Source organism: Pleurodeles waltl, chromosome 4_1 (assembly GCF_031143425.1).
Source record: "Pleurodeles waltl isolate 20211129_DDA chromosome 4_1, aPleWal1.hap1.20221129, whole genome shotgun sequence".
In the NCBI taxonomy this organism is placed as follows: Eukaryota; Metazoa; Chordata; class Amphibia; order Caudata; family Salamandridae; genus Pleurodeles; species Pleurodeles waltl.
In genome coordinates, this window is record NC_090442.1 from 598,084,272 (window position 1) to 598,111,441 (window position 27,170).

A 27,170-nucleotide genomic window follows, 5' to 3' on the forward strand; every position below is an offset into this window, starting at 1 on the left:
GCGTCAAGCAGCCTAGCCCAGTTCCAACTTCCATCCCATTCTGCATTCCACTCAAAACTTGCACCTCAGAGGCGAAAGCACAATGCAGTATAACACAACAAATCCAAAAGAGATTTTGTGGGAAACTGGAGAAATAGAAAACAAGAAACAAGGTGACAAAGGTAAAAATAAACCAATGTAGAAGCACCGAAATTATAGAATGACTCAACAATCCTAAAGGAGCTTCTGTCTCCATACTTATGACACCATTGTCCAGAATGCTTCTCAAAAAGACCCTCGTCACCACAGTGCTCCATATCCACTGTGGCTCACACAAGCACTCGTCCACTCGGAGATACTCCCCTTGGTACGATTCCTTCATCCTGGATTCACAGATCCAGTAACTCCTGGTTAAGATTCTGTGTTGCTTTCCCAGACGCCTACAAGAACCTGCCTAGTGCCCCTATACTATGACCCTGTAACCTTACATGACATTTCTATGGCTTTCCTTTTGATAATGTACAAACCCATCGCAAGCTCATGCTTTGCTACATGAATTTACCCCTCTCTACACACTTTCAATTTACAATTTCCAAAAACTACTTTCAACCCCACCTAAAGGGACTTATCCTTATCGGTTCACCCTACATTCTCCCAATGTGTCCAAGATAGTTCTAAATCCCAGAGTCACTTGGAACAGAAGACAAAGAGAAGAAGATATTCTAGAATACATTAGACAAGGCTCCTGAATTAACCAGACATGTTAGCCTGTGCCCACTTAGGTCCCAGTTATAGCATGTTAGAGACCCACAGCCTTATTAGTGCTTTTACATCTCACAGAAGAAGATGATGCACACCATCTTTAAGTCTTCTGTAAGACCCTGTGCTTTTTGAATCTGTACTTTAAAAGCGACAGCTTCATCTCTTATTTCCACCCATTCTGCTTGCGCTTATGACATTTCATTCCACTTCCTGTTCTCCCTCCACCAACGTCTAATTCTTCCTTCTACCATGCATGTTCCAAAAATGCCCCATTTGTTCATACTTTTTCTACAGCAGAACACATTGATACCTAGTTGATTGCCTTGATCTCTGCATCTATGGCACTTAAGCCCTTCTTCTGAACAGGCTCCTCTGCATTCAATCCTGCGCAACTCACACAAGCCCCAACTATCTTCGGTTTACCCATTGGCTGTTCGGACACATGCACAAAGTGCTCTCTTTCTTATCCGTAATTCAAATCATTAACCCTTTCCACTGAAAGTTTTAGGTATTGCTATGCATGTAGTCTTCAAAAATGCAAGAACAACAGGCTTCTTTTGAAATTCTTGGAGCTTATGAGAACTGTAAGCTGGTCTTCCACCTAGGAATCGTAAACATTTACAATTCTTTCCTACTGATGTGAAAGTGGTTATATATTCACCCAAAGACTCATTGTTTATAGAATTAGTGCCTCACGACCCCTTCATTCTGCCAGACAAAAGAAAATCTCTCACTCAGTCTGGCTATAGAAATATCCAATGCATGTCTACCCTCTGTTCAGTGTTCGCAATATGGTTCAATCAGGTAACGCATACTGCTCTTCCAACTCCAGACAGTGGAGTAATCGGGCACGGCTTCTTAGGCATAGAGCTTCAGTGGCCTGTAAATGAGTGTCATACTCCATCTCTAATAATGCAAAGGAGTTAGCAGCTCACCAAAAACGTGTAAAATTTGAAGAGATTTCATCTTGTATTACATCACTCCCACTACACTAGTCCTCGTGAGGTTTGTAAAAAACAATTTCAGTGCACAAGAATTAAAGAAGCAACTCTTTACTTCCACCACTGCATGTTTGCTAGGAGTAAGAGACTCCAACTGTCACTTGGGTCACCTAGTTTCTAACCCAAACCCATGGAAGGAGGAAGTGTGTCTCAATGTACAGGGCATTAAATGGGTGTTGTAGGCAATCAGAATAAGAATTAGATGTTTAAAGTGTATGTTTCATGGTTTTCCATGGTAACTCTAGGTGAGCCAGATCCATGCCATTTTCAAGGCAACTTGGTGAGTTCTGTATGAGTAAATGTTACTTTTGTGGCTTCCCTGATGATATGCCATCTGTCTGGCTGTCTGGGCTTAGTGGGACATCCAGAGTCTGTTTGGTAGACAAAGGATCTTCTGTGTACTGTTTAGATACTCTACAGATGTACCAAAAATATTCTTTGAATTAAATTTTTTCCATGACGCTACAATTGTTAATTGCTGGATTCATTCATCGTTCATCCTGAAAAGTAAATACTCACCTCATTAGGTATTTCAATTGATGAATTCCTGAAAGGGCCTAAGAACTCGTAACGGTTGGTAACATAAACCGTTTTCACAAAGCATCCTACTTTTCTCACGATTGTCATTTTTTATATATATTTTTCTATACTAGGATATGGACCTGCTCAGTCTCATCAATGATCCCATTCACAAACCTGTCACTTTGTTTTGGCCCTCGGACAAAACTATCAAAGCGCTGCCCCAGGAGCAGCAAGACTTTCTATTCAACCCTCAAAATAAGGATAAACTTATAGATTATCTGAAGTATCACATCATCAGAGATGAGAAGGTGAGTCATCCTTCATACATTAGCCATTTGTGAGCGTCATGGCCATTCAGTGGCTTTACCATTGACTCCTGATCACATTTTTGTTTTAGTATGTTTTGTAAATATACACGGATACTGCATGACACTTAATGAAAAAACCTGTGTGATTTATTAAATGAACTTGTATATCGTTTCATAACAACGATATAAAACCTTGTTCCGCAATTTATTATTTTTAATTAATTGAAATACCGTTGCCATAACTATATGTTCATGTTTAGTTTATAAATGTATGAAAACAACCATTACCAATACAATTGTACCCATTTATATACCCACTGGCAAGTCCATTAATCTATCCGATTTACTGACTTAGGGCCAATTATGAGTCTTGCTGTCCCGCTGTGGCAGTCGGAGCACCGCCAGTGCGGCGGTCTGAGCACCATATTATGACCACAGTGGTCGTGCTGCGGTGGGACCGCCAGGATCAGAGGTCTGGCGGTTGCAGTGGTCCTAATCCACCAGGGCAGGGCAGCGCAGCAAGCAGCACTTCCCTGGAGATCATGACCTTGTTCTCCACCATCGCAATGTTCACTGTTTGCTTTGCTTTGCAGACAGTGAACATTGTGAGGGTGCTGGTGCACACTGCATCCTACAGCATTGCCGTTGGCTCGACTACAAGCCGGAGACAATGCTGTAGGGTGTTTCCCATAGGACAGCAAGCAGAAACTCAGGTTTCTGCCTGGTGCCCTAGCAGGAAACTCTTAATGGGCCCGGCCACTATGGCAGCAACCTCCCTGTTGGAAATTCAGTGGACAGATTAAACCGTCCGCGGAACTCGTAATAAGGCCCTTGGTGTCTATTTAAAACAAAAGAGCGTGCTAATGTGTACCAAATGAAAGGGTGGTTCTGAGTGATGGGGGTAGTTGGTCTTTAAGAAGTGCACTGGTTCAACCAAGGTATTTCACAGATGCAGTCAAACAAATAACCAGAGGGTAATGTGTCTGATGACTTCTTTCTCAGATTGGAAATCTGAAATCCTCACACAGGATGGCCAGCAGAACAAGTAGGCCTTGCAAATACAGTAGATTACACCTGTATGAAGCAGAGAGCCCTTATATGATTAAAAACAATAACTGTAGAGGTTTTTATTTACTTTTTCCTGTTATGGACTGTCATGGTGCGTATATTCATTGCAAATTTGATTTAACACTGTTCTTGACACCCTTCTATATTCTTCTTATCTCCCATCAGCTACCACATGTTCTAGAAATCTGTACTAAATTGTAGCAAATGTGTTCAATCAATCAATCAAGCATTTATAGAGCGCAGTAAATCACCCATGAGGGTCTGGGGGGACTGGACCTGTATGCTGCTGCATGGAGGAATGATCAATTGAATATCCAAGTCTTTAGTTCTCTTTTGAATTGCTGGAGTGACGGTGTGGTCCTGAGGTGCAGAAGGAGGTTGTTCCAAGCCTTGGCTGCCAGGTGCAAGAAGTAGCATCTTCCACTGTTGGCTGCACGGATCTTTGGGGAGTCTGTGAGGAAGAGGGAAGCTGATCAGAGGTGTCTGGTCAGGTGGTGGAGGGTCAGGCGTTTGTTGATGTATGTTGGTACTTCATTGTGCAAGGCTATGTAGGCGTGGGTCAGCATCTTGAACTGGCATCTCTCCTGAATCGGGAGCCAGTGTAGTTTTTGAGGTGGGATGTGACGTGAGTTCTGCTGTGGAGTCGATAACGAGTCTTCCCACTGAGTTCTGTATAGTCTGGGGTCTCTTCAGGAGGCATGCTATGACTCCTAATGGGGTTCCACCCACTTAATACCCCTGAGTTTTTTGCTTTTTGACTGCCTAGTTTTGGATCTTTGCTGAGAGTTTTACCAATTGAGTTTCACTTATGGTAAATTCAGTGGAAATAGACTGATTGAACTAACAACCATTGCCTGCCTTTTGAGATAAGGTCTGCTGCTACCCAGCTAGGTAACACACTGGGCTGGTTACACACAAAAAACATGAGCACACACATGTGCAAAACATGTACCCCGAGTGCAGAGTCAAAGACAATTTTGGGATAACTACTCCTTACATTTCCCTGGTTCACCTCATAATTAGATTGCAGGCATTTGTTCCCCTACTCCTGGCTCAGTTCAGAATTTGAGTGCAGGCCTTTGTCCCCCCTACTCTGCCAAAGTAGGTTCTGTACTGGCCAACATGAGGATTAAAGGCCTTCTCACACAAAACAGCCATTTGTCAGTACTTGGCCCAGTTCCTGTGAAAAGGAGGGTGGTGTGAACATCTGCATTAATTAACCCTTGACTCTGAAGTTTTGGAAGGAAGGGATCAAGCAGCTGTTCCAGTTGGAGGAAGGCTTGAAGCTCTCAGAGAAGGATTTCCATAGACCTCTTCAATACAACATGTTTAAATCTAGCAGAATGCTGTGCAGGTGGGTTGAGTCTGGGGTGGAGTAATGATGTGGCACTTTGGGATTGGAACGAGGTGCCTACCTTCCAGAACTTTCCACCACTACCTAAAAACTGCTGCCCGAAGGAGAGACAGTTAAGAACTCACTGGCCCTAGGAAACAGAAGACACCTGACTCCACTGCAAGGATGTACTTTAGTAATTTGACTCAGACTTTCACCTAGTGCTTTAAGAGTTGCTCCACTGGCTTCTTATATCCTCTGAGTAACAATACAGGGATGGATCTGAATGGAGGTGACCCTCGAGGGTTCCCCTTGATCATTTGTGGACTGGTCCGGCAGCTGGATATGACCTCCCAGAGGAGGGGGTCAGAGGGCACTGTCTCTGCTGCTGACACACGGGAGCCCTGCAAGACTGTGAAATCCATAGTGTGTGGGCACTGTGGCAAGGATGATACTCTGCTAATGAGGTGTGGGGCACTGTTCAAGAAGCCCCTGGATGAAGGCAGGTACCAGGAGCCTAGACAAAGGACCATTTTAGCATTAGGATCATTACAAATACAGCTTCAAACTAATAGGTTAATATAGAGGCTAGGATGTTTTGAAAATCCCCCCATTGTGGCTAGAGCTTGCCACCAAGAGCAAAGGGATATCTCCCTCATTGGTGCTATGGGGCAAGAGTAAACCTCTGCCTGAGGGATTGGGCTGAAAAATGAAGCAAGTAACACTCTGCTACTCTTTGTTAAAGTTCCACTGGCAAGGACAAAACCCCTGGGGGTAATCTCAACCTCATTTATGTTGCTTTTTTTCTTCAAGGGGTATTATGCTGTTTTGGGGCCGCAATTTCCCAGGGATCCGAGGGAGGCCCCGCTGTCAGAGAAAGAAGCTCCCAAGGAGAGTCACCCTCCACCCCCCCCCCCAGGAGCATCAATGGGTGCCTGCACCCGCTTACTGTGCCTGTATTTTCTGGGGGAAGTGGAAGCCCCCTAGCACTAAAGCCCTCAACCACATTGAACCTGCAAAGAGAAAATTAAAAGGATAGTGGTTCTGCACCAGCACGCAATAGCTGTGCTGGCAGCAACAGGTAGCGAATCACAAAGGTGTGCGCTACAGATATGGCTCCTGAATTATGCCTACAATGGGTGTCCCATCAAAGGGGCAGAGACACCGGTCCCCTAGAAACATTTAGAAGTTCAGTGTGAGCCTACCTCTTTAAAAAAATTTTAAAAAGCATCTTGAAGCAGAGAAGCCTTTCATTAACAATCACTGTCTCAAGATCCCCATGAGGGGCTTAATCATTTTCATAAGGTCCTTGCGGTGCTCCAAGAATTGATGGGGCACCACATGGGGGCTTCCTGGAGAGCAGTAGCCCCCACCAGAGCCTCACAAAAGCCTCAGAAAAAGCTTGCCATAAGTCTCCCAGGGATTTACATTGACGTCCCGAGGAGACATTTTTTAATGCCTTTAAGCACCGTGGGGTTTGTGCTTTTGCACATGGACTTTGAAGTGTGTGAACCCCTGTTGGTAGGTTCTATCGCTGCATTTGTAGTGTGTTCATAATACAAGAAAGACACTTGGACATGTTAAATTGAATAATGCCTTATTTATAATGTTGATGTTATATGTAGTCTGTCCTGTTTTCAGTGTTTATTTTCTGTCGCTTTCAGTGGTGTTTTCTCAGTGCTTCTCAAACCTTTTGAATTCAGTGCTTAAAAGTGTTTTTTCAGCTGTCTAACCTCCCAAATAGACAAAACATGGTTGTCCAATGTTTATAAATCATGTGATAGTTATAAAGCACACATTTATTTTGGAAAATAGTGATTTTGTTCAGTGGACTTATGTTAGACTGTTGTAAGCACAGAAAGTCTGTTTATTGCTTGCATTCTCTCTCACATCTCATTACCACTTACAAGCACTCTGTTAGGAATCTGTCTGGTTTACAGGACTACTACTAGACTCAGAAACTAAGAACGTGTATTCACATGTTTAAATAAACAAATTACTGGGCACAGTTGCTGTCATTCACTTACTCCTTACTGTATATTATGACATTGTTGGGTGGTCAACTCTGCAACAGCATAGTAGAAACCTTTAAAATCTTGAAATACGCCAGATAAGTTTGTAGCCCTACATGCTAAGGCACCTGAAACATATTGATTTAAGCATGCTTGCCAGTGCTTCTCTGCACTCTTTGACTGACTACATTCAGGTGTTGCACTTGTGTGGACATTCATAGCAGCCATGTGTTCCCATAGCAACTGTCTTTACGTCAGCACTAATGTTTTAACAGATATCACATTGTATTCTGGGACTTGAAAGCTTGCTGTTATCATTTTAAGTATGGGGTAAAAAAAAATCACCAGTGAAGTGCAGTTGGGTAAAAAGCCAGGATTTAGTTAAGGGATAACATACAACAGTGGAACTGTTATACAGTTCCTACTAAGATAATAGGACTGTGTATTAGTCCTTCCACATCCTCAGAGACTGTCAGCCCAGTTTCTGCTAGCTCACAGTGCCTCACCTGAACCCCTAACCTGACCGGGGTGGAAGGTGATTATGGCAACCTGAACATGACACTCTGACTCCCCCAGGGAAGTTGTGGAAACCAATCTCACCTTTCGTCAGATTACTCATGCATGCCCAGACGAAACACAAGAGAGACAAGATACATTTTCTATACTGCGTTTATTGAGACAGCCGTAATCTTGCATAGAGAGACTGGGCTGTGATAATTAGGCAGATGAAACAGAGCAAAGTTATCTGCAAAATGAACATGGTAAAGATGATGAACCATCCAACCATGGTAAATGAGTTCTAGAGGGTCCTACCTAATCCCAAAACTATATTAAGAGCATAGCAGATGTACCTTTTTGCCTGGCCCAATCTAAGGGATTAGTTTTAGCCCCATACCTGTGGAACAGCATCGGGATTCAGCCTGTAGTGTGGATGGCAATCCTCTCGGGAAGCTGGTAGATTAGCAGCAGCAGAGCTGCAAGTCTATCACAGCATTTGTCCCAGGCTGGTTGCAGCTGGAATGCCCCTCTGCCCCTTCTGGGTCAGTGCATCATTTATATAATAAAGTCACAATGTGTTAGAAGCACAGCTCTGATGCAATGCTATGTCTAGATGTTAGAAGCTGTCTCCTAAATGGGCAACATAGGCACTTGTGTATTCCTAACCTTGAATAGAAGGTACTGATTACAGGTCAAGAAAAAACTAATTAAAACAAGCAACTCATAAGATATATTCCTAGAATAATATCATGCAAGCAAAATGTGTAAAGCTGTGCAGCTAAAACGTGTTAAATATGAAATATAAAATGAGGCTTAGAAACGAGGAACCAACTCAGGTCCAAGAGGTCCTCATGACTGGACTCACTGCAGCTGTCAATTTTGTTGGTATGTGGAAAGTCTTGTGTCATGTTTTCACCACAATCCACTGTGCATGGAGACAACACTCTTTTCTCAGACACCTACAACTACACCTTGCATTAAATGTTTAATGCCTGGGGTGTTTGATCTGTTATCAATACTGACTTGTTAGAAAAGGGGTCTGATGTAGCAAATGGTTTTACCCAATCCGGCTTGTGTCCGTAAATGTGATAGTACATATTAAGATTCTTATGAGCCATTTCATGAATCACTGAAAGAATGAAACACTGCCAAAAGTATAAATATGTTTTAAAAATTCTTTCAAGTGTATAAAAGACTTATAACAGACCTAAAATTTCTAAAGGACAATTCAGTTGGATCCCCTACCTATATTTCCTTCATCATAGTGTTAGTATTGTGCATGAAAGTCAGCAGATGAGTCCACTCTGTATTTATAGTTTTCCAGAAATTGGAGGATTTTCATTCACCACTTAAATCTAAAACAAGCCCTTTGCTGGTTTCTTTACATAAAGGTTGTTTATATTTCTTTGTGCCATGACAGATTTTAGCAAATGATCTTCCTTACACAGCGACACTGAAGACACTACAGGGATCTGACCTCAGCGTCAAATGTGGGGATAAAGACAACGTTGTAAGTATGGCTATAGGCGATGCCCAAAGTGTTAATGCTTTGGAAAGGGTGCCATTAGGTCATGTATGTGGTATGCATGGGTGTATTATTCGTATAGTACAATCCTAGTCAAAAGGCGGCGGAGCTGGGTCATAGTCAAACATGCAGTCAGCAAGAGATAGGAAAGGTTGCTAGGTTCTAGAATTAGGAGTATACTGCTACTGTATTGTGATGTAGTGTTCTTTAAGGAGGTTTGTCTTCAATTTTTTACAAAATTGGAGCAGCATTTGGGTGGGTCTTATGGATACGCGGATATCGTTCAAGATCCTGGGGGTGGAAAAGACCTGCTGCTTTGTTCTTTCTTTTTTCTCTGAGCCTCAAGTCTGATGGTTCTCTGGATGTGGATATGCCAAGAGTCACCTGTCACGTTTAATAAGGTTACAAAGTGAGGCTTAGAGCATATACTGTATGCTAATAATAGGTGATTTGTTTCCTGAGACCCCCAAATCACAGAGACGTTTTAAGGAATGGGCAAAGTGGGCAACTGTCCAGGCACCCCACAGTCCAAGGGGCCCCTGGGGAAAGTTAACTTTTTCTCTAATAAACCATTGTCCATTCTATTTATCTCACTGAACCTCTCTTTCTCTGCCTATATGTACTTCCCTCTCTCGCTCTCTCTATTTCTCTCTCTCGCTCTCTCTCTCTCTCTCTCTCTCTCTCTCTCTCGCTTTCCAGTGTCATCTTAAGAATTAGTGGGTTTTTTTTTCATACAAGATATATTTCAACTGTCTGTGTGACCTTTTTAAAGTGTAAATCATAATTCTGTATTGTTTGGCATCATGCTGCTTAAATTAGCTCGAAATGGGTAATACAATTAAAATATGTTCTGTACAGTGGCCCCCAATACATGGCTTGCCCCAGGCCTAAAATCCTTAAAATGACACTGCTAAATCATTGATCTTGAGAATCACATTCGTATATATCTCCAGTTAGATCAAATTGATTTATATTCTACAAAAAAACAGGCAGAGGTTTGACTGAAAGGCAAATATACATCCCACTCAAGTCCTTCCTTCAGTACATTGATAGGCTGTGTACTATTCATTAAAATATTGAATTCGGTGGATAAGTGCCAAGGATTGATATCTTTCATTGGACCAATAAATTCAGAATAAAGATTATATAGTAAATGTAATGTACTTTCTAAGCTCATTTTGTTGGTACGGTGAATGGTATTACTATGATAGAGATGGAAACAGAGAATTAATTTGAATGTGTTTTCATTGTCTGGGAAATTGTTTTCCAGGAAATGTGTAAAGCAATACATTGACTGAAAATCCTTTTTTGTACAATCCACAAAATGATATTTTCGGAGTTTTGCAGATCTCCAGAATGCCGAACTACTTCAATATGCACTCTTGTGTTTTATTGTGGTTTTCGTTTTTCATATTTTCTCCTGCTATATTCAGAAACTGAAATTTTCACCTTTAGGAAAAATATATAATAATTTGAAGGCACATAATGATTTTCAGATTCTGAAAAATACCAATTTGTGCTTCTCAAAAATAGGAAATTCTAATGCAGATATGGTTAAACAACTTGACTAGTAAAACAGCAAATCAGCTGTTTTGAGCAATTCTTGACTCCATCAACAGACCATTTCTATATTAAAAAAAAGACTGAATGCAACTCAAATTGTTACCCATTGTGCATGTTATAGGTTTAAATGCTCAACAAATCTTTAGAATTATAGATTATTATTACAAGCATTTCTCAAGGCAGACTGCGAATTGTGCACAACCGATAAAATAAAAGTGCCACAATTTAAAAACATCCACTATCACATACATATGTGCAATGTAACACAAGTGGTTACATGCGCACACACAAAGAATACTAATGTAAACTGTTACATGCACACTTACATGCATATAATGCTAACACAGCTATTGTTTACATTCCCATATACATAACTTTCAATGCTAGCACAAATTAGTACATACATACAAGATATGGAATAATGTACCTCAACAGTACATTTTCAGGATTTTGCAAATCACTGAGGAGCTTGCCCGTCCTGTCGAATCGCAAAGCAGTAAGGAGCATCTGTTTTAAGATACAGTTATTATTCACACTAATAATAAGGGGTATTCATCTGCCAATTTCCCCTATACCAGCAAGCTCACTGGTTGTTCTAAGGAAGGTGTGAGTAGCATATTTAGTTATGTTTTAGTAGATGTATTCTAGAACTTGTAATTAGTTTTTTTAAAAATTTGGCTAACCCAGTGGTGGATTAGTAGTGGATAATTATGGGGAAATATAAATTGTTATTGGGAATAGAAGACGTGGGTTTGTTAGTTGGTGAATAGGATAGAAGAGGGAAGGGTTTAGAAAGGATTATTTGGGAGTTCATATTAGTAAAAGAAGTTTAGGATGAGTCAGAGAGCCTGCTATGTGGCTGAATAGGATAAATGATGGATGGAGGAAGGAAAAGTTTGGAAGAGTTGTTTGAGAGTTCATAGAATTAAAGAGGTTTGGGGTGAGTCTGAGAGTGGAGGTGGGGATATTTTGAAACAAGAATGGGATAAACCATAGAGTGGTGATTTTTTTAGGTTTTGGGAGATTGGTTAACTTTTTCGCCTCCCTGCAGTAGGAGGAAAATATATAGATATGTAGATACATGACATGATAAGAACTATACATACATAGAGATTTTAACGTGATACCCATATGGAAGAAATCAGGAGGTATAAAATTGTACTAGATAAAGCCCGAAATGTACATGCATGAATAAATATTTACAAACTCAGGCTTTCTGAAAATGCTGTAAATTAAGTTTTTTTAAATGTATAATTATTGTTTATTTTTTATATTTGTTCTTCAATATTTCAGTAGCAAAGCATTTATAAATACAATTGCCATAATCATATTTATACATTGTGACAGTCATGTGCTAATATAGGAAAATAAACCTATAGGCATACACTCATAATCTTATTTGTTATTGATGTATTGATCTACTTACATATGGATATGATAAAGCTACACATATATGTATACAATATTTGTTATTTATGTATTCAATAGCTGTATTAATTGTAATTCCTCTAGTGAGTATAACAAAGTGTATAGAGGTACATGCCCATATTATTTTTGTTTGTTTTAGTCCACTAATTGAGTATTATTGCTTTAGTTATTTAATTATTTTAATCTATGTATTAATGATTTTATGTAATACGTATATTGAATAATTAACATTTACACATGCTTTCGGTATAATCATATTTATAAGTTTTGAAATGAATTATTGTAATAAATAGAAATCCATAAGCATCTAGTCAGATACTTGTATGTAAAAAAATAATCAGGGCTCCAAGTTCCACAATACCCTGCAATCTGCAAGCCAAATTGTGTGAGTTGCACTTTTAAACCTCCATTCCCCTTCTCCTGTGACCTTCACTGTTGCTGGAGAGCTGTGAGTTGTGAATGAGAAGTGCAATAAAGTAAAACCCAAGCGAACAGTGAAAGACGCCTTCCCCCAAGAACATAGGCAGCAGCAGACGAGGCCAGTTAGAAATGTTCCCACCTCTGCCACCCTGGCCACTTACTAGCCTGTTCTTAGTGACAACGGACAAGGCATAAAGGCATAGTGAAGTCGATATGGCATAAAGAGTCTGAAGAATGAGGTCATGTGCTTTCCAGCACATGTTTGTTTGAAAGGTAGTAGTTCTTCTAGCATCAGAAGATGTGACAGAGCTCCCCCATAGCAAAAGGGGCCCTTAAATAAGATAGCAACATGATGACATTAGTAGGAACTTGTTGTAATTCACTTTCTTACTACAAAACCAGTTTTGGTGTTCTAAAGTTAGACCTTGCCTGAAATTGGGAACTATTTCATGTGTACTTATACATATAACTGTATTATATACATACAGTTTAATCATACAGCATTAATTCAAGTGAATACTTACAAACGTTATACCATTATATCGATGTTTCAATATATAACTTGCAAAGATATCATATCCACAATATCAACCACTAACACATTGACAAGGCAACTAGATGTGAACTTTGGAATAGTAACCAGCTACACCCCTAAACATACTTACTTTTGTGTTAATAGTCTTCATTGAAGATAAGCTATATTTGCAAGTTATTACATACCTGTGTACATCCAATGCTAATAAAAACAATTGTATGCATGCATGCGTACAGTACAGACAAGACTTGCACATGACCAGTGCACTGCCTGCAATGCCACACAGCTAACTTTTAAGCAGTTGTGGTGTGGAGGCTTTTCACTATTGTAGTTGGGGTGCTTTATTTTTTTTTAAAATATATGTGCATACTTGGGGCCAGATGTAGCAAGATTGCAATTTGCGACTTGCAATTTGCGAGTCCATCCGACTCGCAAATTGCAAGTCGCAATTTGCAATGCAGTACGGTGTCTCAGACACCGACTGCGACTCGCTATGGGGTCGCAATGACCCACCTCATGAATATTCATGAGGTGGGTCGCAAATTGCGGCCCCATAGCGAGTAGAGGCACTCGCAAACATGGAGGCCTGCTGTCGTCAGCAGACCTCCATGTTCGTGAGTGCTTTTAAATAAAGCAGTTTTTTTTTTTTAAGTGTAGCCCGTTTTCCTTAAGGGAAAACGAGCTGCACTTAAAAAAAAAAAACGAAACATTTAGTTTCGGTATTTTTTCAGGGCAGGGAGTGGTCCCTTGGACCTCTCCCTGCCCTGAAAAAATAATTTTGGGTCCAGTCACAAAGTGGAAGGGGTCCCATGGGGACCCCTTCCAATTTGCGAGTGGGTTACCATCCACTTCAAGTGGATGGTAACTGCGATGCCATTTGCGACCGCGTACGCGGTCGCAAATGGTATTGCATAACACTCAGACTCGCAAATAGGAAGGGAACACCCCTTCCTATTTGCGAGTCGGAAATGCATTTTGCGAGTCGGTGCCGACTCGCAAAATGCATTTCTGCATAGGAAACTCACATTTGCGACTCGCAAACGGCAAATTTTGCCGTTTGCGAGTCGCAAATCGTTTCCTACATCTGGCCCTTGATGTGTTATACTACAAAGTTCAGTAGAACTATTTTCTATCCTCTCATAACCTAAATGTATGCATTTCCATACTATTTCTTTGGTGGGCTTGTTTATCTGAAATCCTTATGAAAATGTGTGGAAAATATCCTGATCAGTCACTTCTGTGTTGAACGTACTGGAACAAATGTAATTGAGGCCTCGGTACAAGCTCTGTGAGGGCATAACAGTATGACAGATACACTCAATAAGTTCAAAACGAACAGGCTCCTAAACTTCAGTAATTAATTATTCATGTGCCCTAGTTCATTAAATTGAACAAAAAGGACCAATACATTGAGTAGAATGATGGGATGATACATTCACCTTTGCGACTACACAGTTCCCAGAGACATTGCATACATGTTTAACTTTCTCTTATCTCTTCCACAGGGAGATCTTCTAATGAACGACAGACAGTGCAAAATAGTGCAGCGTGACATGGATTTCGACAGCGGCATTGCATATGGCATTGACTGCCTCCTAACTCCTCCCAGCCTCGGCGGGAGGTGTGACAGTTTGGTGACCTTGGATATTTTGGTCAGTCACAAATATTAGATGAATGGGTGGAAGAATGAATGTTTGAAGACTGGCGTGTATCTTCATTAAGTGTAGGTGCTCACATCACTTGTATGAACAGTACCTTAGTGAATGCAGCCTATAAATTGAAAACACAGCATGTTTTGTATCGCTGAATCACTTCCTATGCCCCCTTCTCTTGAAAAAAATGCATCTGTGAATGTGTTGATGCTCTTCAACTCAAAATTCCTATATAGGCCTTACTGAAAATTGGCACTAGTTTGGATAGCTTTTGTCTGTCTCCTTGCCCACCATAGTGACCAGCATACCCTTTGAGACTGACATTGGCATCCAATAAATACAGGACCCTCATTATCTGGAACTACTTCTTTCACCAGCCCAGCCCCCACGCCCCCAAACCCACACACACCTCATTCAGCTCTCTTTCAAAATGGAACACATTCTCAATGTCTTCAGGCTATACCTAAAAGTGGTCTATTTCCATTTTCTGTACATTGGAAAATGGTCCTTTCATCAAAGGAGAGCAACCACAAATCTAGTAGGACTTAAGGAAACCTTTCCTCATCTGTGGACAGGTGATGGCAACTTAAGTGTCAGCTGTGCTACTACAGCAGGATACAGAATATTGTGAGATTCATAATAATCTGGTCTCCACCATACTCATGCAGAATAATTCTTATTTTTTTGGACCACGTATTGGTCTAAAAGATGTGAGGCGTACCACTTAGTCTGACTGCCTGATTAGCAACTGTCAAACAGAATGATTTAGACAGAGCGGCTGAATAATCAGTATGAGTGGGTGCCCTATCACCAATCAGATTTGTTTAACCAACTAGCTCATGCCCCCTACTGGATCATTTAACAACCTATAGACATGGAGGCAGTAACAGCACAGGTAGTTTCCAGGAAAGTGAATTTTTACTGCCACAGAGATAACAAATTTGGCCTTTGGGTGAATTAAAAAAGACATAAATTGCTACTTTTTATCAATATTTTCTTTCAAGCGCTACCATGCTCTAAGTATTGTCAGAATTCTACCATTGACTAGTGTATTATGGTCATGATCTATAGTTTATACTCTCATTTGGAGGACAAAGCTGCCCTCTCTGTACATCTGTTTATATCTCAAATAAATACAGGATCATGGTGTGGTGATGTGCTCCCTACCACAGATTTGTTGGACAAATATTTAGTGTGTGATGGGTCAGCTTTTCTGAATTTCCCTGCCCTTTCTTGACATTGGTGTTGGCATCCCTTTGTTGTTACACACTCTTAAATGACCCCAAATGGATAACCTGAATGAATTATGTACTAGTGTTTCAGATGTCAGAGCCATTCCTCCTAATGATGATACTACCATTGATACTAAAAAAAAAAAAAAATAGTAATTCTATATTGTTCCTATTTAGTGGTTAACACACACATGTGTCATCAGTGGCCACTTGACTCACTCATCTATCTTAATGGTATTATAGTTTGGGTCACTTTACTACACTGCTGCAGCGGTGATATGCGTTATGGATAAGACACATTATTTTCACCTCTCAAGCCACTGCTCGTCTCAAGTTCTACTCCATTACAGAGGATCTGCCTTCAACTTCCATACTAGGAATTGATTTTCCCTCTTACCTAGTCAGCTCTGTTACTTGTGAGATAACTCTGAGGTCAAGAGCATAGGCACCTCAGATGTCCTCTGAAAATTCTGCCCTTTTCTCCAGATAAAGGAGAGTGCGTTTCATTGACACTTCATACCGGCTTGTGGCCCCTTCACTGCCCCAATCCCTTTCTTGAGAACATAATCCATCCCTGCCTTGAGAACATCATTGTCCAGTCTCTAACCCCCTGGGAAACCTAGGTACTGCTTTTCATTATACCTGCTTTCCCCGCCACCAGGGACGCCTTTACGTCTCTGAACTTTACCTTTGAACCCCTACAGCCTTTTACTGTTGCAAACACAAGTGAGATGGTATGACTTGGATAAATCAAGTTGTGTCCAATTACTGTAATACGCACGATTGCCATATATGCTCCATCTCTATTCAGTGGTGTAACAAAAGTTGAGTGGGTCCCCTGCAAAAGTACATGAAGGGGGGCCCCACTCCCTGGTCCACCACCTACCACTTTTGCTGAGGGGACTCCTGGAGCTCGGAACGCAGCAGAGGCTATTGGGCGTCTTTTACTCCACTTTCTCTGTTAGAACATTGACTTTCAATATCTAGGATTAACATGTGTACATAAAGCAATATACTTTTTGGGACCAATTGTGCATCAACTAGGGATAATAACACTGTTGTGATATTAACTTCTTCTCGGCACTGGAGATACAAGTCTTGTAGGAATCACAAGCTTACTCTTTTTTGTGGCCTACTTGCTTATGTGTTCATTATTGATTCTGTGTTTGCCCTGGATTGCAATTTCCTGCCATGCCCCCTTTTCCGCTATGATCCTAAGACTCACTACTACTGTCATGTTACTTACAGCTGTGCTGTAAGTTTTGAGTTGTCGCCATTTTACTGTCTATGAGTGGGCTTGCATTATCTTTCTTTGTGTTTATCAGAGACTCTGATCTGCAGGAACCTGTCTTAGTTCCTCTCAAATGTCCTCGAGTCAATTTACATGTAACCTGCTGGTGCCCTGTAAAAATGACTAAATAGTTGTGAAATAGTTTTTCGGTAGCACGATTCAGCAAAACCACTAAAATGGAATTGAATTTTGTTTCACCCATTCAGATTTTGCTTTACCACAACCATCAGTCTCTCAAAGCAAAAAACAGAATGGACTTGGGGTGGCCACGAGAAATTACCATTTGCTAAGAATAATTCAAGCATTACCCTCATCGCTTTCTTAGCTAATCAGCATCGCGACAAGTTAGAAGAAATATATTTAAACTCACTTCTCGGCTCGGGCCTGAGAACTTAGTATAGCAGTACTTCCAACAATTTCTCACGTTTTTCACACATTTCCCCCAAACGGCGTGCAGCCCATGACTACACGTTAATACTAGTGTAAGCTTTTAAATGTGCAGTTTAGTATGAACTCATGACCCTTGTTGGCAGTGACCATTCTCCACAATAGATTTCTATTAACTGTGCTCACACCGGAGCACTCTCTAACGAAATGGGCTGCAAGTCCCTGCAAAATAAGAACAAGTGGCACATCGAATGGAGTGCCAGCGTGCATAACCAGCTTTTGTCAACCTCCTCTTGTTGTTATATCTCTGGGTCACATTGAGCAACGATTTAAATACTAATTTAAAGGTAAAGGCATTTTGCACACAATAAACGTTATTGCAGATTCCTGCAATTAAGAAAGGCAGCCAAACCTTGATATTCCTATCCGCTAAAAGAGAAAAAGCGTTCACTAAACCAGAACCTTAGAAGACCTGGTAGTGTGCCTGATCTGAAAAAGCAGTCTACACACAAACAGCAACAGTATAAAAAAAAGCCATCTGTCATGCGAAAGATAAAACCAGTGAAAAAGATGGTTGGAGCTGTTCACTGTTTGCAATGAAAGTGATCCCAGAAAACTTTTAACCCATGTCAACAGTTTTGCTTCGACAGTATGTATCTGTGAATCTCTGGTTGAATTTTGGAGGTCCTTATACATCTCTGACGATACATGTCTGACTCCATTCTGGACAATTGCTCCAGAAAGTAAGTATAGCATCACATCCAGTTACACTGTTTGGAAGAACTTGTCTACTGTTAGTGCGTTTTTCATCCATCCCAGGAATCAAACGTTTCACTGAGGTCAACAGACCTTATGACCCAGTAAGTAGTGTGGTGAACCATACACAAATTTACGTTAACATCATTCAAACAATTTAAACACCATGGCAAATGTAGCTATGGAAGGAGACTCCAATCAATGAAAGGTTTTAAAGCTTCAGTTTATAACCACAAAGCTAATGTCATGAAGGTTGTGTGCAAAATCAAATTGTAAAGATAAATCAACACTATTGGCTGCCCAAAGCGGCGAAACAAATTTAATCGAATTAGCATTAACACAATTCATTATTCAAGAAGAACAATACATATCATTAAAGAAATGATTTGTAGCACAGAAACGTATCTCAGGTCAGACTGTATCAACAGTAATCAAGCTCAATTAAACAGAGTATGCAAACTTGGGTTGGGCATAGGTTGTCCCTATAGCTAACCAAATTAGGACATGCATGTGTGGAGACGGACTAACACAAGTGGGCAAAATACAAATGGAGACAAAAACAATTCGGAAAAATGTATCTAGGGCTATAGATCACAATGTAGAAAAATAAGAAGAGAGTGTGTCAGCATGCAAGCTTCTTTTATAAAAAAAACAAAAAAGACATGCCACAGGAAATGACAATCAGCAGGGAGTTATACCGCTCCTAGGGTCAGCATTCAAGGATTCTTCATCAGCAAAGCATGTAGATCATCAGAGCAAAGTCAGTTAGAAGCACCATTAGGGATGTGCAGAACACGAGCTGCACAGAGAACAGTCGGGCTAAGAGCCAAGGAAAGACTGCCAGAAAGAGCGCGAAGAAAACAACTCGGACTGAAACTTAGGAAGTCCAATCCCTAAATCATAAGGAATAATAATTCATGATTTGCCAGTTCAGTGGTCCCACATCACGTAAAAGAGGCATCATCCAATCAAAAATCAATAAAAGGTCAGGTTGCAACAATCCAATATTTTCTCAGGTTTGGTCTGGGGTCGGTGTGATTCCAAAGAGTTCTGTAACAATTCAACTTCCCAGGGTGTACAAAGGACTTATCTCTTTCACAGGTGAGTTTGCATTCATTGAAACAATTTATTTCACGTTATGGCCAAAGGCCTAAATGTTCCAGAATCAAGGTAATCGAACAAAGAACCTATTACTGTTTGCAAAGCATTTCATGAGAACAGAACCTAGATGAAAATTTTACATTGGAAAGAACCACGGTTCATCCCTTTTACATAACTGCAAAATACAACATCTGCAGGCGTACAACACAAGAAATATAATGCATAAATTTTTTTTTTAGTAAACACACATAATATGCAAACTTGTAAATTCAGCATTAATAAAATACCGTCGGAATATGTGAAACATTTCATTAAGAATTCCAAACTTGTTGAGGCATCACGTTAAATATGACAGAGGAGTGAATTTATTTTTATGCATACATCTATTTAAACTCATAAATCACACAGAAATCACACATTAAACATTACAAACGCTAATTTGTTTTGTTTCTAGCAATTGATCTTATGTGTAAAATATATTTTAGCATTATTTAAAACTAATAAGCGCATTGTTAAATCCGGTAGGCACAATTGTGACCACTAAAAATTATAACATGAGCACTTTTAAAATCATTCAGTGCAGCTTTTTTAAGCTAAGCTAATAACATAAAACCTTATGCTAATATCTGGGTCATTAAAAACATTACTAAAATGTATGCTCTAGCTCTATAATTCCCTCCGATGATGCCCCTGGTCCAAACAGAGTTCCCACAGCAATATCTAAAAGGGAGATCAACTTCTGAGTACAATAGCTGATCCCCCCTTATACAGACATGACATTTGAAACAGTGTTGTCGCTGAGAGCTGGCGAGGAACACATTTTTTGTTTACAATCCACGAAATGAAAAAGGCTCACACACCTCTCCATCTAAATGCGGTTTAATTGCCTTATTGGAAGTGAAGGGTAAGTATTATGCCAAACTGCCACTACAAGAACTAGAGTCCTGGCTCAAAGACAATAATTTAATCCTGTTTTATCAAACCAGTTTCTAGGAAGGTTGCAGTTCTGAAGACAATCTTCTTAAATTGTAAGTGTTGATAAATAGAACAATTAGTTCTCCTGGTGCTGTTTTATATACCACCTGTATTGGTTTTACAACAGCATTTAATTGTATTCACAGGAATGTACTTTCATCCAAAACTGTGTGATCTGTGGAATTCCAAAACAACTTTTAATGGCTCTTGTTTCGTTATACTGACAAATGGGTGAAAGGCAGGATGGTACAGTAGCATTTGCAAAAGTTTACACCAACACTGGTCTCAAATAGGGTTGCATTTTCGCTACCATCTTTTTTAATTTATACATTGAAGACCTTGGTTTTACTCGCAATAGCTGCAATGCCTTTCCTCCCAGTGTGAAATTGGGTTGTCGGGAGAGTGAGGTGTTAACCATGCTCAAGTAAAAGCCAAAAACCCTGACTGAGTGAACCACAAAAGCCACCAAATTCACCTCTGCTTAGCCCTTGGGAGATTGGCACAAAAGCAGTCAGGCTTAGCTTAGAGGCAAAGTGTAAAGTATTTATGCAGCACACAAACAGTAATAAAGTGAAAACACAACACAAGAAAACTCCCACATCAGTTTAGAAAAACAAAGTACATTTTAATAACTTATTTGACACCAAAACAACAAAAGGTCAATGAGTAGAAGTAGGGATATAAGTTTTTAAAGCTATAGGCGAAAATAGCACCAAGAAGCACAAATTGACATTCAAGGTTATTTGGTCATGCTGGTCCATGCTGAATTGGGGTAAAGTCACATGATTAGGCCGACCATGATGGAACACGGGTCAAATACAAGGACAACGTTAGTCCTGCTGAAAAGTGACCTTTACAAGTCTGGAATAAACATCTCTGTTCACGTTGGAGGGGGCACAAGGAGGAGCTTTCGGCATGAGGAGCAGGTCAATTATTGCAGATGGTCATTTCTGTAGTGCAAAGATCTGGTAGTCGCCGGAGCTTCACATTCATTCATCGTTGCAGACGGTCGCTGTCTGTGTGAAGTGCAGGTCTCATGTTGCCAGTTGTCATGAAGGTTCATTGTTGGCCCAAACAGCAGGTCCTGCCGAAGCTTTGCATTGGTAGGTGTTGCAGGTGCTTGATTCTCGGCACAAAGAAGTCACTTTACAGTTGTAAGGAGCCCAAAACGTCTGTAACTTCATCTTTCTCCCTGATGCCAGCCAAGGGTCCAGGATGCAGGAGGGCACCTCTTGGAGATCACAACTCACTCCAGAAGAGGCAAGCAGCAGGGCTCAGGCAGATAAAGTTGGAGCTGATCAGCTGGGCAGTTGCTGTGAAGCCTCTGGTAGCTTGTCGTTTCCCTGTAACTCACAAATGAGGTCAGCCAGCTGACCAGTGGAGTCCCTCTGGGTAGCTTTGGTTCAAGGCAAGCAGGCCCACCTTTACGTAATCAGTCAGCCGGGAAGTCCCTCTACCTTAGACAGCAGGAGAGTCCTTCTTTTGAATTTTTCATAGGTCCAGGCGTGTTTTGATAAGAGGTTCTGAAGGTCCCACTTGTATACATGGTGCCAGCCGTTCTGTGGAGGAATTCCCTGACCTAGCTCCAAAGCTGGTTCTAGTCAGTTCACCCCTTTTCCCTGGGCTTGGCTCCAAGCTGTCTAGGGTGACAAAGGCAAGGGCAGGGCTGGTCTCCCATTTCTTTCTGTGTGCTGCAGGCATGGCCCTTTGAAATGTTATAGGGGAGGGCACAACCACTCCTCAACCATCCTGTCAGGAAGAACCTATCCCCTCACACCTAGGCCTTCTTTGTTGATATTTCCAGAAGCAATACACAAAACATCACAGGAAAGCCATTCACAGTCACATGACCCAGGACAGAAAGAAGGCACAGTTGGTTTGGGCAGAAAAATGCCGACTTTCGAAAAGTGGCATTTTAAAATTGTAACTTAAAATCTTTACCATGAAAGATGATTTTAAATTAAAGTTTGTTTGAGTGTAAACTTAATTTTTCAATCTAAAGTTAGCACTTATTACTTGTAATAAAATAACCCAGAGTTAGTCTATCAGAGAAATTGCCTTGCAACAGTGAAAAAAGACTTAAGTAGTTTTTCACTGGCAGGACATATACATCTTAAAAACACATGTCCGTCTTTTTATTTACTATCCACCCTGCCCTATGAGCCTTTAGGACCTACTTTAGGGGTGACTTAAAAGTATTAAAAAATTATGTTTAGGCCTGACAAAAAGTTTATTTTGCCAGGTTGACATGGAAGTTTAAAATTGCATTGCAAACTGTAGTGACAGGCTTGATACATATTTTAAAAGACTACTTTATTCTGCGGCATGATAAGGGCTGAAGCCCACTAGTGGCATTTAACTTACAGGCTTTGAGCTATATGTAGTACTATATACTAGGGACTTACAAATAAATAAATGTATCAATCAGGTGTATGCCAGTTTTACCATGTTTTCGAAGGAGAGCACAAGCACTTTGCCACTGATAAGCAGGGAAAAAAGCACAGAGTGCTAAAAGCCAGAAAAGGAAGGCAGAAATTTGGGGTGAACCTGCAGAAAGGGCCTATTGCAGCAGGTAATAAATGAATAAATCAGTCAACCCTTGGCAGCAGTATCTGCAACTAGTAATCGCTTTTTCCCAGAAATGTCAAGCCTGTGGAAAGTGAGAAAACACTGGACATACTGCTGAGTCCTAGTTTCTAACCAACCACGGGTGTACTTTACCCAGTTGCTTAATATTAGCCCTGCAGCCCCTGCTTCAGGAGCCCCCCTCTGCACAGTACACTGTGCACAGGCAGCAGGCCTCTGGTCTGACATCACCTGACTGGGTCGGGGGTGCGGGTTTGTGGGTAGGCCTCAAGTTTCCGCTGATTTGACCGTTATCCTTTGACCAAAAATGTAAACATGTAAGGTTGCTTTTTTGTCTTTTCTCTGATTTTAGATCAGGCTGGAAAGAAACTGGTGGGAGAGGCGGGATTAACTAACCTGTCATATTTGTTGCAATGGAGCAGAATTACTGATCCACATTTTAAGGATCTGTCATTGTTTGGACCATTTTCACAGAAGTATCTTTAAAGTTGTGCTTTTAGCTTATTAGCATTAGATGTAAAGAAGAGGCAACCTTAGCATGTCTAAGCATTGGTGATCCACAGCTCATTTGGCACTTTATGAAATGTATAGACAAAGTCCAGCAACAGTTGCCCGATCACTGTGTTAGCCCATTTTTTATATACTTACAAATTGTTCAAATGATAGCAACTGACTCATGACCTTATTGATTCTATTATTTTTATCTTGTTTTACTTCGGTGAGATTAACTCAGTTCTACCGTTTGTACGCCGAATGGGAGTAAAGCTTCCGAGGCTTTAAATTATCATTTTGCAATGGTTTTTGGCAAGCACACAATAAGGTTTACAATACAAGGCGTATGGTAAAATACCCTGAACCTTGTTGTTTTGAACAATAAGACCTTAGCACATTTGAGGTAGCAAAATTAATCCCATACAAATATATATGAGGCATTGCCCAATCTGAGCCTTAAACAAAAAAGAAGAGCTTTAATAAGATGCTATTTTTGTGTGCAGAACAAGTTGCGTGACAGTGTCCCAAAACGTGAGATTTATTTAACCATTGGGCCACTAACCTGTTTATATGAAACGTTTTATAGTTCTCTGTTCTTGTAGGGTACACAATATTTCTTCTTCAGTGCTTTGCACATTATCAGTAAATTGCATTGCCTTACTTTTGCGGAGGTAGTAAGAAACGCTGTGTATCTGGTGACGTAAACCCTGGTCCGACATTCCCCACTGCGTCTTTCCGAATGACTCTTCCGGTGGCCATAGTTTTAATGGTTTGTATTATATGAAATGTTTTATAGTTCTCTTTTCTTGTGGGGTCCACAATATTTTTCCTTCAGCACTTTCCACTTTATCATTACATTGGAATAGACCTAACTTTGTAGTGGTAGTTAAGTCATGCTGTGTACATGGTGGCTTCAGCCCCAGTCGCTCATTCGCCACCTTATCTTCCTGGATCATACAGTCATTTCAGTGGTCATATTGGGTGCTTTTTCAGCTGAAGTGTTCCATTGGTTTGTGGATTCTGATTATGTGTCAATGACCTACACAACATATAATGATCCAGCCCATGTGTCTGCCCAGCGTGTGCGCCAAAGACAAGCCCATCTCGGCCTGTTCAGCCTAGAATGTGCCAGTTGTGATTATCATTGCAACTTCTTTTTAGACCCATTCATCCACGGTTATGTACTTGACCACCTTCCTCAGGAAATCCAGCTTCTGAACTGCTTATGCAGACAAAAAGATATGGGTTATCAACAGGCTTGACTGGGCAACCCTCACACTTCAAGCCTTGCGGCAAAAAACATAAATAGAAATACATTTCTGTCCAGACATAATATGAGACTCTTCCTTCTCACAATCTATTAATTTAAGCCTTTAAAATGTTCGTTCTTGGCTGAAAAACGTTCACAAACAACTGATTTACACTGAGAACTGGCTTAAAGAATAACACTATTACAGCCTAGTTACTGCCATGAAAAATTATTACTCCATTAAAAAATACGGAAAACCAGGATACAAACTGGGTGGGGTAGTATCTTTCATCTGTATGGAACCTTTTACGATGATAAAATCACATTCTGTGAACATTGCAGAAGCGGTCATATTGCCTATTTATTTAGATCTTGCCTATAAATGTGTGCCTATGGTATTTATAACTTTTACCGCACCAAATAGTCCTGGCAGGTTCCAAGATTACATTATTGAAGTTATCTCTGCATTTATTACCTAATAACTGGTCACTAATAAGGTGACACCAATCTACATTTAGAAGATGTAATGGATGTAGCAGTGGCCACTATTAGCAAACACTGTAAGGACTGTGTGCTCTTGCAGACGGTGACTGTCCCTACCCACGCAGAAGCCCACATCTTCGATCAAATTTGGGCACCACCTTGCTTGCTACAGTTTGTAAGTACCTTCCCTTGTGTTTGGACAAACCACTTGCCAATAGCAGAGCCTTTGCAATTCTTACTAGGATAAACCTTTGAGGAAATTTGTAACCACCCACAGTTCCTGCTTCTCAATTTGTCTGCAAAAACACCCTTGCACCATCTACCACGGAATTTATGATCATCTCAACAGTGACTTCTTTATACTTTCTTCTTTTCACAGGTCCTCAATAGGAGGCAGCATTTCCTCAGCCATAGCCCCAAGGTTATGGAATATTCAAGGAAATGCCTCTTTTTGCATGATCAGCCCCAAAGTTTTAGAATGATGCTACTGATTTTTCACCTCTGAGATGCTAACCAGACCTCATTGCCAATACTCTGATGCTTAGAAGTGTAAGTCTGATTGCTTTATACCCAATTGGCATATGTTAACTTACTATAAGTCCCTGTGGGTGGTATATGGAATCAGGGGTACTCAGTGCTGTTAGTTAAAGTGTCCCTCTTGGACTGCAGCACTTACTGTACTCCCCATGATTGGGACAAAGTAAAGCATATCTCCCAGCCTTCTGCTGTCGGCTGATAGAGCAGTTTTAAACTACTAACTCTACTTTGCCCTTTGAAGCAATAGCAAAGCCCAACCCTTTCTTTTTAAGATATATATTCGTCACCTCTAAGGTAGACCTTAAGGCCAGGTGCTATATTTTGAAACGTAGGCCATGTGTTTTTATATGTCCTAACAGTAACACCCCAAACTGTTGATTTTGCTGAGAAAAGACTATTAACCTTATTGACGAGTGCAGGGTTACACGCTGACAATTCAGCTGTGCTAACTTCTGAGTGGGAATACTGAAGTTGGTAGTTCAAGGTATCAAACAATTGTTACATTAAACCAGACTTAATGATCAAGTCGAATTGAATGTAACTTTTGGGTAAAAGGCAACTTTGGAAAGTTGCCTCTCAGCTGCCAAGGTTTTCCAGTAGCCATCTACAGTTGCTGATCACCAGGCAGCCTTCTGCCCTCCTGGAGAGGTATGAACGGCTCCCAGAAAAGGACTCAATATGGGCCTGCCATTGGTAGTAGTGCTAACTCTCCCTGGCAGGAAGCCACACAAGATGTGACCCCAAAAGGTGAGCTTCAAAGGGGTCTCACAGCCATACTTTGCTCACAAAACAGATTGTCATTAGACATTATGTTGATATCTTCCCACATTTCACTAAGAAAAAATACTAAAAACAACTTTATTCAGTTAACCATCTTGCCACAAAAGTAGTTTTTGCAGTACCATGCAACCCTTGGGTGGAAGAGCACTTTATGAGTCTATATAACATAACATCACATAACATAACATAACATAACATAACATAACACAACATAACATAACATCATGAGATGAACTCAGACATTGCTGATGGACAGTTGCATTTAACATTATTAAATAAGGCTGCGTTAAAAGTGCATTACTTTAGTAGACATAATTATGTCTAATTTCACAGCAACTAGCATCCGTTTTTCAAGCACTTGTTAACTTTTTAAGCGTTCAAGTTGTGGATAAGTTCGGCTTACTGAGCTTTCAAGGATGAGAATTGATGGAGAGCAACCAAAAATATATTTTCCAAAAAGTAAACATTACAGTATTGTTCTTAGGCTCTAAAGACTTTAGAATTAGTATTTCCTCCCACCCCCTCTAACTAGGAAGAATAAGGAATGCCTGGAGTTTCTGTACAGTCTCAAATAGACATAGAGATATGCGTTGAATGACAATACCATTGTTATTTTACAACCTATATAAAAACGATTAGTCATCAAATGTGAAAGGATTTGTGCTAAACAACATTTCCCATGAAGCCCAAATGGT

At 40.5% G+C, this 27,170-nt stretch overlaps 1 protein-coding gene across 1 annotated transcript in view; it reads left to right on the forward strand.

The window, feature by feature from the left end:
- Nucleotides 1-27,170, forward strand: part of STAB2 (stabilin 2) — an 805,158-nt gene that overhangs the window by 617,835 nt on the left and 160,153 nt on the right. The window contains 3 exon segments of the mRNA XM_069228991.1: nucleotides 2,396-2,572; nucleotides 8,904-8,993; nucleotides 14,460-14,606. Of these exon segments, the coding sequence (XP_069085092.1) occupies nucleotides 2,396-2,572; nucleotides 8,904-8,993; nucleotides 14,460-14,606 (414 nt within the window).